General features: G+C 39.4%; 1 protein-coding gene across 1 annotated transcript in view; it reads right to left on the minus strand.

Annotated features, from left to right (window-relative positions):
• Window positions 1-16,594, minus strand: part of PGAP1 (post-GPI attachment to proteins inositol deacylase 1) — a gene marked incomplete at its 5' end in the record, with an annotated part of 32,379 nt that extends 15,785 nt beyond the window's left edge. Inside the window, 11 exons of the mRNA XM_082285524.1 lie at window positions 443-492; window positions 1,880-1,963; window positions 2,089-2,144; window positions 3,853-3,958; window positions 5,033-5,099; window positions 5,261-5,313; window positions 6,882-7,042; window positions 8,127-8,298; window positions 8,927-9,102; window positions 12,112-12,265; window positions 16,442-16,594. Of these exons, the coding sequence (XP_082141650.1) occupies window positions 443-492; window positions 1,880-1,963; window positions 2,089-2,144; window positions 3,853-3,958; window positions 5,033-5,099; window positions 5,261-5,313; window positions 6,882-7,042; window positions 8,127-8,298; window positions 8,927-9,102; window positions 12,112-12,265; window positions 16,442-16,594 (1,232 nt within the window). The remainder of the gene's footprint in view (window positions 1-442; window positions 493-1,879; window positions 1,964-2,088; window positions 2,145-3,852; window positions 3,959-5,032; window positions 5,100-5,260; window positions 5,314-6,881; window positions 7,043-8,126; window positions 8,299-8,926; window positions 9,103-12,111; window positions 12,266-16,441) is intronic.
• Between the last annotated feature and the right edge of the window lie 3,330 nt (window positions 16,595-19,924).

A 19,924-nucleotide genomic window follows, 5' to 3' on the forward strand; every position in this document is an offset into this window, starting at 1 on the left:
CCCTTGTCCTGTCACCACATGCCCTTGGGAAAGGTCCCTCTCCAGCTCTTTTGTAGGCATGGCGCTCCTCACTGAGCTCCACTGGGTCATGGAACTGTTGAGCCCAACTCTTTGGGTGTGACCATCCAACTGGCCACCAGCACCACCCAGGTGCTACAAACCACCCAGCTCAGGAATCCAGCCCAGAGTGCCAGCAAGGAGCAACAGGAATGACTCCTCACTGTTATGAAGGTCAAAAATACAGCTTCATGAAGAAGAATACCACCTATTTTAAGAAAAGTTATTCTTTCCTGTTTTCCTGGTGATACAGAAAACATGAATTATTTACAATAACAATTTTACTTCCCAATCCCTTCCTACAGCGGGGAATTTATAGGCTTTAAATTCAAACACAGTCTCACAAAACCTATTTGAATAAAGAACAGGAACTGTTTATACTCACCACATCGATGAATTAGTGTTCATGCAGCCATAAATCCAGCTATTTGTGTCCTGTAAAGTCATTGCCATAAAACAATACATTACCTATGTGTGATTGCATTTATAAATACATTAAAAATACTGATTCTTTACTTCAAGCAATGCAGGGGTTAAAACTGACAATAATTGAAAGACTGATTTTATAATCTTGCAATTACAATTGCAAGGACAGACAGGTGAAGCTTTAGAGTGAAAGGTGGGGGTTTCTAGAAACCATTTTAAAGAACTTCAGTTTGCCACCCTTTCCAGTTATGAATAAATACAAGGTTAAGCAAAAAGCTTTCATAATTTCTCTTTAAAAAATACATATCATGTTTAATCTCTCCTAACTAAAAAAAACATCTCAAGGTATTCTTTGAAGTAGTAGAGGAATATTTCGGATATTTAATGTTCTACTGCTCCGTCCCTCAAGAATTTAAGTGTTCTGAAGTGACAGCACCATGATGCAACTCTCAGACATCGTTTGGTACCTCCCTCCTCTTCTCAAGCTGTACTAGGCCTGTCTTTCAGACACTATAACAAAGGCAAAAGTTATCCTGTCAAAGCACAGCTAAGATCACAACATACACGTAAACACTGAAGTTGCCACTGAGAAGGACAATTAGAAAAGCACCAAGCACAGACAATTGCTTTTCACAATGATGGTATGAATGCCATCTGGTCTAATAGAGGGTGTCCCAGCCCATGGCAGGGCTGTTGGAACTAGATGGCAACAGGGACAGGCAGGATGGAACAGGAAAGCATCTCAATTTTCTTGCTGCTAATGTAAAACACATGATTCTGAAAAGTTTATTTATGCATCTTCATCTTGCCAAGAGATTAAACCCATTCTCTTATAAAAAACTGAAAAAAAATTTGGCTGAATGTATATGTCTTGAACTAAAAATACAAGAAATGCACATTATGGTGTCTCCTCTCAATAGGAGACAACTGAGATGGTGCTGTTTCCTCATCTGTCTTCCACTCACTTTCCCTGCTCAGTGGAAGATCTCTGTAGCCTTTCAGGCTCACTTAAATTTTATTATGGGAAAGCAAACCTATAAACAGCTTTCCCAAATCAGAATTAATGGCAAAAAACACAGCAGCACTAAAACCAGCTTTTTCCTTCAGAACCATCAATACAGAACTGCACTAAATGAAAGGACAAAGTAATGTAGAGCTAACCATAAGAGTCAAAAAGAAAACATTTAGGGTTCAGGTGGCACTGAAGGTTTCAGATCTTGAACACTAAGTGTGACATGCTAAAACAGTAGCTCTGACATGCAGTAGGCTGTGACTGTAAATGGATGGCAGCAATTTCAACAGCTGTTCAGTAACTGTCTTAAAACTGCAGCAAATGGAAATTAAAACCCCACATCTTTATAAATAAACTCCAGACATTAAAGAAGTATTTTCTCACCAACATACTATTTTCACAGTAAACATGACTGTATGATTTTCTGTGGCTTGCAAGAGGAAATGTGAAATATTTTCCATCAGAATCCTTAAAAAAAAAAAAAAAAAAAAAAGGGTCATTAGTAAAGAAAAGCCACAAAAACCCCCCAACAGAACAACCCAAATAAAAATAAAAACAAACATAAAAACACAATGGGGAAAAAAATCACTTACATTGTAAACTGAGTAAGTCCATTTTGAGACTTTGACTGTAATCCACATGAAAGCTCCTAAAAATAAATATTTTAGTATGCTGCACTGCAGGAACGATTATCCTTATATCCAAAATCCTGTATTTTACTTATCACCGAGGTCTTATCTCCTATCTATACATGGATGTAAACTTTATGTGCTTTAATCAACACTGAAGATTGCTACTGCTTACAATTACATGCAACAGTTATCATCAGTTACACAGAAAACAATAAAGCCCCAGGATCCTGTTACTAAATATAATGGCAAAATAAAAACCCCATGGATCTTGAAACAAAAACCTAAAGGCAACAAAACAAATAAACCAAATTATATAATTACAGGGTGACTGATTAATAAGACAACATTAGAAACAGCCCCAATCTTTGTTCCTGTCAGCCTTTTAAGAAAGCTGATACAGAAACTTGTGCAGAGGCACATCAGCAAAGTGAATAACATACAGAAAAAGATAGGAGCAGTTTAAAGATATGGCTAGGGAAAAAGAATAAAACAGTAATGAAGAGATCAGAGTACAAACAATGCCAATTGTCATGCAAGGAGGTTGTATCTTTCTTCCATGTAACAGAGTAGCAAGTTCACAGAAATTCAGCTGTCAAGAAGTCACCACAAATAGGAATAGCAAACATGAAACCAAATTTAAACCAATTCTTCCTTATTGCTAAAAACTGACCCAAAAAAGGACAACTCCCCCCAAAATACCAGTTTCACAACCTCTCTGGTCACTTGTTCCAGTGTTTGACCACCTTCCTGGTGAAATAGTTTTTCCTAATAGCTAATTTGAATGTCTTCTGTTACAACAGGATTTCAACTGCCTATTGTGCTGTCACTGTGAACCTCTGAGAAAAATCTAGCTTCATCTTCTCTCCAATTCTTCATTAGGTAGTTGAAGACAGCAACATGATCCCCCCCCACCCCAGCATTCACTTTAGCGTGAAAATCCTCAGTTCACTCAGCCTCTTTCCTCATTTCCTATGCCCCAGGAACTGCCTGTTTTGGTGGTCTTTTGCTCCATGCTCATTTCAGGAGGTGCCAGTGCATAAATGTCTTCTTGTAAGAGGGTGCCAAAACTGGACACTGAAGTACAAGCTACATTAGTACTTCTGCTATGTCTTACACTGAGAAAATTCCTGAAATAAAATGGTTTTCATCAAATGGTTCAGCCCACTTCAGCAAAATAAAGCTGTGCCCCTACAAAATTGTGTTTAGTCCTTAAGACCCCACACAGTCAAAATCTCTCACTTTTAACTCTGGATCCTTAGGAAGGAACTTTACAAGGAAACCCTAAAATTGTTCATTTTACCCTGCCATGTCATGGGAAAAAGGAAGTGACTGATGAAGCAGGTCTGAATATCCAGGATTTCCATGAGTAGCACAAAACTAACACAATGCTCTGCAACACCCAGCCTATCCCTCTTGCAACCATTGTAGATTAGACTGCCCTCTTGACACCCAGCTATTCCCAGTTTCTGAGATTTTCTACTGGACAACCTAGTGTAAATACACTCCTCAGAATCCAAGCTATAGAAAAGTGACAGACTTTTGCACCTACCCCTGTTAACATCTTTAATACCAAAACCAAACAAAAGCAGATTGTTTAGGTCTATAACCTGTATATTGTTTTAGTTTGTCTGAAGGAGGACAAGGTGTATTCTGAAACTTTGTTAGTGAGACGATATTAACAAAGGAGTATCACTGAATGCTATTCAAAAGAAAACTGCTACACACCTGTGAGTCCTGTAAAAGCTTCAGGATTTTCCTCAAACATCTTTGCAGGGTGTCTCACAAAGTGGTGATTCAGTACAGACATTCTCTTCTTTGGATCCTCAGTTATCTAAAACGAGCACATTTTCAATTTTTTACCAATGCATATGATTTAAGATCATCATATGATCACAGCTAGCAATACAGTTTTGTGGGTGGAAGGCAGGAGAGATTGTTAGCAGACATTGTACCCTTTCTGTTCTAAATTCAAAACTCTGAAGTGTCATCCATAGTCCATCACTGAAATACAGAGAATCTACACATATTATAAGGCATAGCCAAACCTTTCATAACACGAGGAAACCATTCCATTAAAATTTCTTTATAGACACTCATGCATTCTTCCTGAAATGACACTTAGGCCAGACCTTAGGAAAAATTTTTTTAGGTTTACTAATCAGAGTTCACATATCCAGCTTGCTACACCTCTTTGACTATTTTAAGCATCCAAGTAGCTGTATAGCTACCCTGGGATTCACTTTTGTTTGGGGTTGGGATTTTTGGTTTGTTCGATCAGTTTGGTTTTAGTTTTTCCAAATAAATCTTCCAGGACTAATTTTTGTTTATTCCACTTTCCAAAACTGTGGCCATTACAACTGATTTCTAGAAAGTTTTACCCCTTAGCACAGTCAGTGCTACAGAACAACTGTACTCCTCTTTTTGTCTCTCTAAATCACACATTAAAATAAATATGCATGAAAAACTAGAGAAGCCTGTCCTGAAGAGCCTCAGAGGGAACACCTGAAATCCTTCCTCTTCTACGCCTTGGGCTCTGCTCTTACGTACACGTCGAGAGGTCACATTCACAGCTACAGAGCTAACAAAATTTGTTTATCCTGGTGCAAGGTCAACTGAACCTGCTGCTTTATGGAAGAAATGTTCGGCCCATAGCTCAGCTCTAAAGCATCAAGCAGTCAATAATGAAAACTGAGCTAACACCTTGTTATATTAACACTTTGGTCAAACAACACAAAGCCATGGGATTTTTCGAGTGACTGGTACAAAATGGAAAGTTTTCTCAGTATGACTTAGAAGAATCAAAAAAGTTTCCTGTAAAATAGGGAGCTATTTGTCCTGATTAAGCATTCTGGGATGGAAGAAGAAAGTGTGATGGGTAAACACACAGGAGATCACATATACAGACCTGCCTTGTGTTTTCATCTATGAGATCAAAAAAAGCTCTAATGGTAGCCAGGATCAGTTCTTTGCACCTAGAAGACAGAATAAGTAAAATTAGATCCAGGGTGATAAAACTGGTCAGAACAGACTTCACCATAATAATAAACTAAAGTTAAATTATGGTATAAAATGATAACAGTAGAAAAGAGAGCTATGCACAGTCAGTCAATTAACCTCTGTTCCATTATCTTACCACACTATGGAGAGATGGTCAGTTGAGGCCCAAGCTCTAGGCACAGCTGAGCTCTGTTCGGGTGAAGGAAAAGGTTAAGCTTTTGTTAGTACTCAGCATTCTGAAATTATACGGAAACCCTTCCCCTCCTTATTTAAACATATTTGCACAATTATTAAAAAGAACAGCCTTTATCTTAAGAGTTTCAGAGCTTAGGGTACAACAGAACAACTTCAGTCACAAATCTTGCAAGCACTGAAGCACTTGTAAGACGGAAATTATAAAACAAAATGACCAAGTTATCTGTGTTAGATAGCAGAGACTAATGGTGAAAGGGCAGATAATGGAGTGGAGGAAACTTACCAAAATTTCTTCAAAGACTGCTTCTATGACTAATCTTACTATTTTAATAACTGATCCTGGCACATGAGAATAGCAGCATGCCAGTGAAAGCTGTTGTTGAGAAACCAAGGGCATCCTCAACAGAAAGAGCCATCAGAGCACCATGAAGAAAGAACTGGACAGTCTGAAGCTATCAATTTCTGTAAGTGCATTTCACGCATTACATTTTAGGGACTAACAGTATCAAAAAACACCTCCCACAAATGGAGCTCATCAACCTATTGCTCAACATGAATCAAGTAAACTATGAACTATTAATGCACTAATCACACTTGGGAAGTAAAAAACAAACTGAACAATAACAACCACAACACAATCTCCAAAACGGAACAAACACGAACCAGAAACAACTGGTACCACTACTCATGAAATCTCATGCAAAATTCTGGTCACCAACACTCAAGAGAAATGAAAATAGAGCAGATGCAGAGAAGGGTTACTAGGACAAAGGGAATGCAGAGTTAATGCTCTTAGCCTAGCAGGATCTGAGCTGAGCCTATTTATAGACAGCTTTTTGTACAACACACAGGGAAGTAAACACCAAGGGAATGGCAGCTATTTTCATATAACATTTCTAGCAGATGTCAGAAGAAAGGCATTAAAAAACTGGCTTGTGCAGTAAATGGAAGTTGGAAATTACAACTTTTCCCCCTCCTTGTGAGTATTTTCCAGCTTCTCCTTGTAGGGAAGAGGTTGAAGGAGAGGGGATGGAACAATGAAGCTAAATACTTTCTGATGACTCTTGATTAATTTTGAAAGCGTAGATGCCTGAAAAAGCAGAAAACTGGACTTGATGATCCTCAACATCCTATTCCTAAATCTTTGAAAAACAACAAATGCAAAAAGAAGGTGCCAAGGCAGAGCTCTCTTTTATAATAAAACACTCTACTTCTATACTGCACATTCACCTTTCTCCATATACACATCTCTTGCAAAAACATGGGGAAATAAAACCTGAGTTCTGGAACTGAAGAAGTGCAAGCAGGTGGTGAGAAGAAACAGTCCCAAGTGGTAAATGATTCCCATCAGTGCCACACATACTCCTCCCGTGGAAGCTCATTTATACTACATCAACTATTTATGATTTTATAACCGTACACTATCTATTTAGTGTTTTCACATGCAGTATTTTCATATTTATTTACACTATGCTGCCCATATAGACACTGATACATGCATTACATAAATAACTATCTAACATAATTCCATGCAAAACCAAAAAAACAGTTTGCTTTTTTACCACAACAGATAAGGCACTGTCATGTTGACTCAATCTCGGTAGAAAAGCCAGTCCTGAACGAACTTGGTAATCTCTGAATCCTCCCGCCACAGAAAGGGTAGTTAAATTTCTTAAATCTTGGGCCTTTAGAATCCAATGATTGTTTACAGCTGTATAAAAATCTATAAAATATATTAAAATCAATCACAGTATTCCCATAAGCCTATTTGATATACAAAAAAAAGCTGTATAAACATTAACTAAAGGTTTATGTAAGCCCCCCTAGAGACATTTGAGCTCTGATTATCACTTGATTCATGTAAGAGAGGAAAATTGTTGTTTTAACCCAAAGAGGTAGCAGTTAGGAAAGACAGATACACTTTTTATATCAGCTGAGCACATATATTGTTAGACTAGCAAACCATAGGTTTATTTGAAGGACAGACACAGATTTACTTGAAGTCCGGAAACAGTCAGTAAGGAAGAAGCATTGCACTGAAATCAATTGTAGGATGGAGAATTAATACAAGCACAATAAATCAAATCCAGCAGCTAAAGATAATCCATTCCTCTTGGGTGTCACAGAGGATAATGAAAATTAATGTCTGTTCCCTTTCCTTCACCAATTCCCTCAGTATCTACATGTAGCAGCACAATTATCACTAAACACATACTTAATCAGTATAGTTTAATCAAATCTAGCTTTTCAGGAAGTGTATAGTACATGTAGAATATTATACTTTATTTTTATGCCACAGTTATTTAGGTGAGGAGAAAATAAGTTCTTTTTTGTAAATTTTTAAAATATGTAATTACATCTATATTTATATTCTCACCTCCACAACCTTTGGGTATGAAAAACATTAAATTTAGCACCTTCTACAGAATTAACACTATCTCATTTGATAAAGATAAAAATCCTTACAAAGGTCAAGTTTTAAAAGAGGAGGGGGAAAAAAAAGAAAGAAAATGTGTCATTCACTGGAAAGCTTACAAATTTAGTAACATGCCCTGCAACCTATTAAATTACAAATTATTGAGAGCTTCAGGCCTCGCACAGAAACTCAAGTCCACATAATCCATTTTATGTAACACTTGACTTTCTCTGAGTATCCTGGCACTCTCAACAACCTGAGTAACAAAGGAACAGATTGATTACAGTAAACAAAGCAGCACATTTTGCTATTGATTTGCAAGAATCTCCCCACTAAAGTTTGAGAGGATCAATAAAGAAATACAATGTAATTAGACAAGTGCAATACTCACCGGTAAGATATTTGTCTAAAGGCATTACAGGTGCAATGTGAGGTGTGGCTTGTGTAATGAGCAGGTTTATAAGTTCAGGCTTAAAATTCTTCAGAGTTAGCAACGCTCTTGCAACAAGACCACCCATGGAATGCCCAACTATTGCAACACTGCTGGGTGCAAATTCTTGATCCTTAAACAAAGAGCAATCAGACACATCAGGATCAGATTTGACATTGAACTGTGCTTATCACTTGTAGAGTTTTTCTCCCTGCAAATTAACTTACGGTCTTTCAAGGATAACATTAACTAGTATCAACTTAACAAGCTTACAAATTGAATAAAAATTTACTTGCTATCTCACAAAAATGTGCTTAATATGAAGTATCCAGGTCAAAAGGAAATACTGTATAGCCTGTGTAAGCTTAATAAACTCAAACTTATCTTAACTTCTGAGACTTTTAGGAACAGAGGACATCAAAGAACTTTCACAGAAAAAACTGGATGTAAAGCAATGCTATATTAATATTTCAGTAAGCTACAGATGCTTACATCTCTACTAGAAAAAGGCACCCATTGTGTATGGAAGTATTTATTTAGAAACATAACACAGAACCTCACCAAAGCTCTGGGATTGTCACAAGTACTAAAAATCTGTAAAAGAAAAACAATTCTCTCTTGCCTTATCATCACCTTCAAATATCCACACACATTATGAAGTCTCCCTCCCTTACTCATCACTCCAGTTTTGCAGAAGGAAAGGCAGCCCAGAATTCCATTCCCAAATGGAAGTACGTTACTCAGCATGTGTCACTACTCACCCTGTACAACTTAAGAATTACTTTTATGCATTCATGCACAAACTTGGTCTGTCGTTGCAGGCTACCACCATACAATGCAACCAACTCCTCATTAAAGTTGACACTGAAGAAATTAAAATGATACTTGAAGTCAACATCTTCTGCTTTTCTAAGTGCAATGGAGCCAAGGGAACGTACTAGAAAGAGAAACCACATCAATTAGAACAGTCCAAGAGTCACTGCTCACCACTATCTTTAGCAGAAAAACACATAAATACATAATTGATTAGGAAACCAATACATTAAATCCATTTTTCATCTCAAGCCATTTATAAAAGACATTCAAAACCAAACCATCTCTTTTCAGCTTACTCCTGACAGCAGAGATATTTTATGTCAAGAAAAAATTTAATACAATGATCAAGGATTATGTCCTTCCACCTTAGAGCTGCTTTTCTCATCTCATTTGCACCTTCTTATTGCCACCAGGACAAGAAGGCATTCTTGATTTCAACTGTAGGGGCATTCTTACTGCTAGGCTTTCCTAAAACTCCTTTGAAGGCCATCAACTCTAAGACAACATTGCCAAATACCACTAAGATAAGTATGGGGGATTGCAAAACCAAACCCTAAAGGACACTTGTCCATCTAAAACCTTGAGTGAGAAAATGTTTGCTTTACTAGGTCTTGCTTTTGACCTGTCTTCCCTGTCTAGCCCTGGCTACCATTTAATACAGCCTTTTGTGTGCAGAATTGTCCCCGAGTTTCCATGGAGACAATGCAGGATGGGAACAATAACAGCTGCAAACAAGAAGGCATGGTAGCAGAAGAAAATAAAAGAGGAAGTCCCAAAAGCGCCTATATAAAATAACTAGTGATGGCCAGAAAGGTCTGCTCAAATCCAGCACACAGGAGCAAGATTCTCCTAGAGCACAACAGGCTGAGAGAACTGCAGAAGCCTCCTTCTCAGAAAAGTCTGCTACAGAAATTAAGGTGTGAAATTTCAGACAAGCTCGTGAAATGGGACAATAATATTTATGAAGTACTTTATATGTTCAAGCATCCAAACCGATATTATCAGCATGATGAGAATTATCAATCTGGTTTGTAGTCAATCATTTCACCAATTCTATCTATATCTAATAAGCAGTAAGACCAAAATGATTTGAAAATAACTGAAAAATATTTAAAAGGTCAAGTATCTTATAATAACCTTATACCTTGGAGGTCATGGTAAAAGGAACAAGAATATTGCACAAGAGTATCACAAGGCAAGTGTGACAGATTTCTAAAGAGAACTCAGGATCTCAGTTCTCCCAGTCTCAGGTTCCCACCCAACAACTAAACCAGAGCATCTTTTACTCAAAGTCTGAATTTTGTACATTTTACAAAATCCATTTTAGTGCCCATGAAAGACGATGAATTAACATTTCAAAAGTGCCTGTAACACATAAAAACCTCCTGAAGGTTAGGTTGTGAGTGAGCTTCTTCTTTCAAGTGAAAGGACAAGAGAAAATGGCCTCAAGTTGCACCAGGGGAGATTTACATTGGATCTTAGGAAATGTTTCTTCCCCAAAAGAGTGATCAGACATTGGAACAGGCTGCTCAGGGTAGTAGTGGAGCTGCCGTCCCTGGAGGCTTTTAGAAGCCGTGTAGATGCGGCACTTAGTGATATGGCTTAGTGGTGGGCGTGGCAGCGCTGGGGTAATGGTTGCATCCCATAATGTTAAAGGTCCTTTCCAACCTAAATGGTTCTATGAAAATAACAAGGCCAGCAAAGGCAGCAGCAGCACTTGTCTTCACTGCTCAGCAAATATGAATATATTTTAAACACCTAAGAAAATTGCAATAGCAACAGCTTCTCTGCTCATCTAGGCATCAGAATGAAGTTGTGTTATCTCACAATAAAAACTGAACAAAGTATGGATTAATATGAATTAATTTTAACAAAGGTTTTGCGAAATGCATATATGATTTCTTGCCAGTCTCCATAAATCCATTCCAAAAAGAACATTTTTAAAATATTTACTGCTCCTATAGCATGTAGTACTTCTACTCACCTAGTTTTTTGTTCTTCAGACATTTCCTTTTGATTCCTAAAATGCCCTGAAAGTACCATTCTATTTCCTGCACAGTGATGTCCTGCCATGTTTTTAGAGACAGCATTAATTCACAGATTTGCAATATTTGATGCACAATCACAAAAGTCCATATGGCACCTCTCATAATCATTCTGTTTGTAATCTTCTTTGGATGCTATTGTGCCTGGAAGTCTGTATGGTTTTTCTGAAAGCACTAGTTGGTAAAATATTTTACTGTTATAAGCTAAGCAAGCACACTCTCAAAAAACCCGACTCTGTAAAGGTTCTCTGAAATCTGGTAATATAATCATCAAGTTTAGTGCTAATATGAGGAAAAATTATCACAGTAAGGGTTCAGACTGTGCTGGTTTTCCCTACACACACGTCTATTTTTCTAACATCATGAGAGTGTTATTTACTGTCTCAAAGCACATTTTAGGGAACAAAAATATCAGTCTGACAAATCCAGACTGGAAGGAATAGCAGGTATCAGAGTAAACGCTGAAACACAAAACTTCATGTACCATTAGCTTTGGCATTTAGAATGAAAAATAAAAATGCTTTAAAACTATTACTTCTTTTCATTTGGAGCCTAGAAATGTAAGAGGGGAAAAGAAGAGGCCATATGTAAAGTGGGAAAATGATGTTACTGAAAAAACACCACTACACAGAGATATAGGGAATAATTAAACTAGAGGGCAAGCTTAGATGATGCTGATTTCTATAGCATGTAATTCCTTTACATCACAGACGACAGATGGTTCAGTTTCTTCTAATCAAATTCAGGTCGTGTTTTATTTGGCATTAACTGCACTAAACATCATTCAAATCAAAACCAACGAGATGTTTGCAATCAAAAGAACAGCAAGGGTGCAGTGCTGCCAGAGGACAGCATAAAATGTACTGTTTCTGGCTTTCAAAAGGCTTGCTCCAGAGAAATATTACATCTTAACCATTCAACTGATTTCAAACAAAAAACATGTATTTTGACTGTTTGAAATTAAGCATAGACTAATATGATCAACCATTATGACTCTGTCTGGTACTACTTCAAACAGAAAACTACCTAGTGCATAAATCCGAGAGTTTTTTTATAACAAAGCTATAACTCATCTAAACACTTACCTTGTTTGTAACTGCCAGCATTCCCAGGAAGAAAGAGAACTGGAATTCCTGTCAATAGGAGATTTTTGTTTTCTTCAGCATAGTTCCCTTCTCCATAGAGATAGAGCTCATATGCTGGGTATCGTCTGGCTGTTTTCTTGGGTAATTTTATTTTCTGTTGCAGAAGTTAAAAAGAAAACAAACCTCTTGTTTATAGTGTTATAAACAGGAAAATACAGTGGCTATCCAGCCATTTAAATGATCTGGCTTATGTGGTTTTATTTTTATGGTTTTAAACTACATTCTAAAGAATACAGAAGGAAAAAACTCGGTTTGGCTTTAAAAAAAAAAGTAATCAAAACTAGAATATCAAACAAACTGATTAAATAGGTATTACTATACATAATGAATGGATGCAGTTACTTACTCTAAACAGTGATTACCTTTAACTAGCTTTGAAACAAACTGCAAATGAATGCAATTATGTATCTATCAAAGATAAATATTTATCCAAAAAATTATGTATCTATCAAAGATAAATTTACTTTACATTCATAAAGTAAATCCAGGCTTACAATACAAGGGGGGAAAAGGAAAAAAAAGGCATGTCAAAACCCAACCAAATCTGCCAGAAGAGGAGAAGCTGAGACCAGCAACTGGGGCACACAAGCGATGCTAACTATTCCTGATGCACTGGAACGGTTCCGGAGTCCTTTCCAATCTCAGAACAAGGATACGACAGCTAAACCTCGAGAGCAGCGTGGTGTGGGTGACTGTCAGAGGGCACCTGTTACCTCAGGGTCAATTACACATGCTGTGGGAGTTCTACCAGCTGACTTTTACAGAGATGTCACCTGCAGCGGGAGCTTAAACAGCAGCAACCACCCCAATACAGCTCAGCAGAAAAAAACAAACCCGTGGTACTTCGGGGTTTTTCTGTTTCATTTTCAGGGCTGGTTTTGTGGTCTGACAAACCACCTGGTTCTGTAACAACTCAAGGTCTAATGTGCATGTCAGCTGTCACCTTAAAGAAGGCCGTATTTCTTCTATTTCTTAAGAAGAAAACAAGTAACCCCCTAACCTATCACAGAATCGATTCATAGGATTATGATTCTCAAAGAGAAAAGAACAAGATCTCTTTGAACCCAAGGGCTAGGTGAGGATTAATCTTACACCAGTAAGTCAATCTCTTAGAGTCATATGACACTGTCTTAATTAAATGTGTTCTTGCTTACTACTTATTTGGTTTAACTCCTGCATGGAGGTTTGTTGGTTTATAACTCTTGAGTTTCTAAGATAAAGATTTTTAAAACTTTGACAAGTGCAAATACACTCGTGCCAATGTTTAATTATGTTGCAACAACTGAGGGACAAAAGATACTACAAAAATAAATGTATTAAGGCCTAATTTATAATTTAAGGAAACACTTTTCCAGAATAAAGTCAAAACTAAACTCAGTTTTGCATCAGAAATCCCCTGTAAAGTCTCTCTTAATTGTTTCCTTGAAATAGAAGCATCTTTTTTTCAAATATTTCATTGTTTTCTCTCAGCCACATCTACCATAAAGGTGATTTAGCTTTAATTCCATGCCCCTACACTCTTTCCCTTCCCCTGTTCTTCTCTATCTCTCCTCAGCTAATGACTATTTTCTTTCCTCCTTGGCCTTCTAATTTTTTTGGTATATTGGTTATTTGCAAACTATTTTTATGATGTTTGAGATATATCTATATATTCTATGAGGTATCTATGTGTGTATGTTATTTATAGTATTTTAATTATCTTGGTTCATTAACACAATAGAGAGCGTGAGTTAAATTTTTTCGCTGAGAACAAGAAAATTTAAGCTTCATTCAGGGCTTATGTCTTCAGATCATCCTTTGGTCTTTCCCTTTCTCCATCATCTTGCCTTTCCAGCTTCACTGATCCCACTCCTCTCTCCCATTCTTATCCTTTCTGCTGCTCCTTTTGCACAGGCTTTCAAAATTATGTGAAGAAAACTTCAGCAGTTCCCATTACTAAACTAAGAGTGCCATTGAGATGTGCTTGTATGACTTTCTGACAGATCAAATCAACTGTTCATCCACAGTAACTTCCTGGTTCATTGTCTTTTCAAAAACTTTTAGGGAACATAATATAACATGCTGTTCTTCTTGGGGTCAATGTCAAATGCAAAAACCGCAGAAGCCATGAGAATTGTACTGTCAGAATCCTGGGGGGTTGGTTTTTTGCTTTGTTTTGGTTTTTTTTTGTAAATCACAGTATTGAAATATTATAACAAAATAGCAATGCGTAACTCCAAAGGAAGAGAGACATTCATGTTCTGTGACAGTGGGTTTAAATTGTGAAGTCCCAAGACATTGCTTATGTAATCAGTTGTAGCAAGCTACAGCAACTTTTTACAATGTCAATGCAGGCTTCATTTTTCACCCTGGTTCCCAAAGAAATTAGGTTTATGTGAAAAAGTCCTCATTATTAACTTGTGAATCTCACGCCAAGTACAGCTGAACAGGACAAGGGCAGGTTAAATTCAAACACTGCAATTTTAAAACTCACGCAAAAAAAGATGTTCAAGTATTAGGCTGACTGTGAGCTAACCCACACTGATAGACGCAAAAGAAATGAAACTTCGTGTTTAATTGCTCAAGCAGTTAATTGTTTTGTAATGTGATACCAATCAGGAAGCAAGGACAGGTACCTCCCACCTGCAACTCCTACCCTGGGATTTTCTAGTGAAGGCAGCACTAGACAGACACTGGACATGTCCAACAATGAAGAGGTATTTGTAAACCATAATGCCTTAGCAAACCCAAACGAATTCACAACTTGCCCCCCAGCCCGAAGTGCTGTTTTCTGCACAGTAATCGGGATTACTCAGGAAACAGAAATTCCAGAGGGCTATACAGCCAGCTGTGACTTGCATCTCCTGCATGGAACTCCTGCCTTCCTTTAAGCCTTGCATCCCTTACCAGCACAACACCCACCTAAAGATGCTTGGAGATTAAGCCGTGACATAATGAGTAAATACAAAAGATGTGGTGGCAGACAAGAGTCTCAGGCACCCGCCAATAACATCACACAGATTTTGCCAGTAACTTTCTGTTGGTTGGCTTCAGATCGAAGCTGAAGTAGGTTCTGGCTGCCAGGAGATCTGAAAACTTGTCGCGTAGTATTTAAGTATTTATAACTGCTTAAACAAATTTGTTCTACAGCACTGACAAAACAATCCCTGTAGCCATACCAAGTTTCTCTTTTGTAGGCTAAGATGGCTACATCAAGGTTAGTAAATCCAAAAATTAACTTTCTGCTTCACTACCAATTTAGACATTAAATTCTTGCTTTTAGATCTTCTTTACTATGCAAGCCAGCTTGCAATCTATTTCTGAACAGAGTGTCATTTAGAATTAATATTTTTTCAACATAGATCTCAGATAATGAAAAATGAATGTTCAGAAGTCAACCAATTATGTTTTAGTAAGAGAGAAAATGCTGTAGTAAGAACTACTATCAAGAAGAGAAACTGTTTTCTAACAACTGCATGCTACAGTGTTAGCAGCGAACTTACAAATATCCATTTACGTCCTCCCGCGATTAAACCAGAATACCGTGTGGAAAACAGTTCCAGCAGCAGTCCCCTCTCTGAAACTGATCCCAGGTTTTCAAAGAGACTTCTACAAGGCTCCGTTAACAAAACAAAAGGGACCTCATACGGATTTACAAGCTCTCCCATGTATATTGTGGGACATGCCACCTCCAAAGTGCTCACCGAGAAGACTTCGCACCACTGCTCACCACCCTGAAAATACACTAATAGTCAAAGCTCCGTTATGCGTTTTTTTGACACACTGGTTACTCCACACCACGAAGTCACGAAAAGGGCCATGAAGCGCAAGGCTTGGCCTCCTGGGCACTGGCAGTGCTGTCAGAGGAGCTGGCCCAGCCTCTTCCTTTGCCAACGCCTGCATGAGCTTCTGCCTTTCACCAGAGCTACAGGTACCTCTAAGCATTGGCAGCTTCGGACGCGGGCAGGTTTCTCACCGGTGGCAGCACGGACCGCCCCGCTGGGTTACAGGTGGGCAGCTCTTCCACTGCTCTCTGCCCGAGGGGCAGCGCCACACGACGCGGGCACAGCAGCGCGTCCTGCCAGCCCCCGGCCCCGCACACGCCCCAGCTGCCCGTGCCCCATTTACCGCTCGCCGCTCCGGCACGGCGGCGAACCCCGACCGAGGGGCTGTTCTCCTTCCCCAGGGGAGCTGCGCCTCAGGCTCCCGGCTCCGGGCTCCGGCCGCGGCGGGGCGGGCGGCAACGCCCCGGGAGCGCCAGGTCCCACCTGTTACACCCCGCCGCACTCACCAGGTACTCGGGGTACTCGTACATGTAGGTCATGCTGCACCGGTTCTCCTCGTAGAGAAAGAGCACGTCCCGCACGCCCAGCAGCACCAGGGCCGCCAGCGCCCCGTAGAAGAGCGCTGCCAGCGCGGGCAGCCGGCGACCCGCCCGCCCCATGGCGCCCCGCGGAGCGGAGCGCTGCTCCCCGCGGGCTCCCCGCGCACACGGGCACGGCGGGGCGGGGCGGGGCGGGAGCGCCGCCGCCCGGGAGGCGGAGCGGGCGGGCGGGCGCCTCAACCTGGCGGCCACCGCCGGCGCCGGGGGGCGGCCGCCATATTGGGGAGGTCGGGCGGTCGCTGGGCCGAGGGGCCCGCCCGCCATGTCGCGGCTCGCGGGGGAGGCGTGTCCGCCATGATGGGGAGGGCGCTGCGCCGCGCCGGGGCTGTGAGGGAGCCCGGGCTGTGAGGGAGCCCGGCCGCTCGGCCCCGCAGCGCTCCGGCGGGCCCCGGGGGCACATTCACTCCCGCCGGACCCCACCAGGCCGCACCGCGGGGTCGCGCACCTTGCCGAGAACAAAGCCGCGCGCCCCGCTAGGCAGGCGCTCCTACAGACCCTGCCCTGGCGGGGAGCAGTTCAGTGATAAACGGCCATAAAGCTACTGGCACTCACCATCTAAAAAGCGCTGCTGGTGGTTTGGTTTAGTGCTGGGGGGGTTGGTTTTTTTTTGTTTTTTTTTTTTTTTTTCCTTTTTGTGTGTTTTGTTTGTTTGCGTTAATTCAGGTACCTTTAATACCTTAATATCTATCACTATCTTTAAGCTCTCTGCTGCATTTTAGTCCCTGTGGGACTGCTGCCCCAGCCCACTGCAGAGCACACCCAGCAGTGCGGGTGGTGCTCACCAGGGAAAATAGTAAAATATTTAATAACTAACCGAAAAAAAAAAACCCTTACTGTGGCGTTTTATTTTGTTCCCCCACCTCCCCCGAATCTACAGAGACAGCAAAACCAGCTAAGGCAAGGGGTATTTACATATGAGGGAAGTACGAAATAGTTATACATGCAGTTGCATTTCTATCCTCACTGCTGAATACTTAAGCCTCCCTGGCTCCCCCAAAAGAAACAAAATTTACTCAGTTTTCCAACAGTATTGGTACCATTTTTATTTGTAAAAATAACCATCTGAATGCATGGCAATAGTAGCTTACAGTTAGGGTTCTTTATTACATTAATACAGCATTCAGTAGTTGAAAAAGTTATTAAACTGTGCTTGAGAAGATTCAGGTTGAATTCCAAGTCAATCACTGAATTTAAGTTTTTTCCTCATTTCATATGTGACATATTTACCCAAGTCCTTAAACTTCAATTTACAAAAGCAAACAATACCGACAAAACCCCACCGAAACCATCAAACAATGTTTTATATCGTTTATTACAAATGTTATGCAAAATATAACACTGGCACCAGATGCGTATCACCATGGTTTGTAAAGATATATTGCACATGCTAAAGCATAAAATATAAGACAAAACCTACAAAACATAAGATATTGGCTTTAATATGTAGATCACTGCATAAGAAATGCATAAAATTACATTTTATACACACACTCAAGATTGTCACTAGTTTAAAACGCCCTTTCCTATAACACTGACCTAAGGTTTACTTTTTGTGTAATAAGAAAGCATTTTCAGCACTGCAAAAATTATACATTATTCCTATAGAAATTTAGCATATTAATTTTCATTTCAATGCAGGTAGAAGAAAAAGAAACACTTTATACATTCAAAGAAGGTCTGAAATGAAAATTTACTGGTAATATATTGCTTTCATAACACTCAAATGAAAAAAAAAAAAAGACAAGTTTCACAAAACATTTCCATTATACACAAATATAAAAAGGCACTCTAATATTTCTTACATGACTAAGAATAAAAATCACAATTTTTTTTTTAAATCATCCTCAAATACATAACCAAGTTTCTCAACAGTACAATGGATAAACAATTCATTTCATGTGTTTGTTCTAATTCAATAACCTGGCAGTTGTTTACTGCATAAAAGTACCAAACACATTTTATGGTGCCCTTTTAGTAGCGATGAACAGAAATCCCCTGAGCTATTTCACAGCAATTTCAGGCAGTCCAGAGGTTGTAACTATTTATGAGAGAGACTTGGGAGCCCATCCTGCTCTGGATTCCACCTGCAGCTGTGGTTAAAATACAGGATGAAACGATCCTGCCAATACACCTGGGCAGGGAGCTGCCCCTCCCCAAGTGCCTTCTGCTGGGTGCTGACACAGAAGTTGTCCATGTACTGTAAGTTGCAGGATCCAGGGTTAAGTGCAACAATTCTGTATGATTACTCTTGTAAGAAGTCCACAGAAAGGCAAGGAGATTATTTACAAGAGTAACACTACTCCCATGCTTAAATACCTGCCCTAAACATTTAATTCTACATGTGATAAATTACAGATTAATGTGCTAGCATACAAAAAAGGGATTCTGGTAACTCACGTGAGATGTGGGACAGGCCAACACTGAGCACTTCCAAGTGTCTCGCTCATGGCAGTTTTCCTCCTAAATCCAGCACCCTCAAAACGTGACCTGTGCAGTGCCCTTGAGGTGCAAGCACAGCATATGTTCCTGTGCTTTTTGGAATGCTGCATCCTGACAGCATGTAGGGTTTCAAGGGTAAAGGTTAGATTTGGTGCCTGGAAGGACCAGCATGACTCAGAAATAAATGACCTCTTGCTTCTGGGATGCACCAAGAGGCAGCAGCTGTTGCACTACACAGTTACCAGCGTTACGAGGTATCGCAAATAGAAAAAGTTTTGGTAACTGTATGGTAGCAGGTAAAAATACTGAAACTTTTTAAATGGCTGCTTAAAATAATATAACAACTCTTTATAAAGAGGGCTGGTTTTCTCTTAATGAAGCACTGTAATGTAGGATAGCGTAACTTTCTGTCTTTCAGGGTGAGACTTACAACTAATCCTGCCAAGAAGCCTGCCTACATTTCTGCTTATAATAAGATTAAAATGCTGATTCTGCTGTTAGACAGGTGGCAGCTATTTCCCATATGTTTGTTTTCAATGTCATCATTCCACATGAAAAACCCCCAAAATTTGGGATTACTATTCATTTTGGAACAGCCACCACTGAAAATTATAAAAATTGATCTCTACTCTTATTTTCAGTGTTTTAAGTAAGGTGGTTATTGCTTTTCTGCAATTTTTAAAAGCAAAAATGCTGAGAAAAATAAATTAAAATCTTATTTGGTGCTATTTCTGAGGAGAAAACCAGGGTTTTTGGTTCTCTGTCATTCTACTGTAGAAACTAGAGTTAAGAGAAAAGAGGGGGTTTTTTGTTGTAAACTTCGGAAAATTTTTAATGTTCAAGGAAAAAAATATTCAATTTTAGTAAGGCAAAACAAACTTGATATATAAATATTTTTTCCCAATTGAAGAACTGAAATCTACCAATAGCTTTTCAACAATTCAGCGCAAC

Source organism: Coloeus monedula, assembly GCF_965178545.1.
Source record: "Coloeus monedula genome assembly, chromosome: 7".
NCBI lineage: Eukaryota > Metazoa > Chordata > Aves > Passeriformes > Corvidae > Coloeus > Coloeus monedula.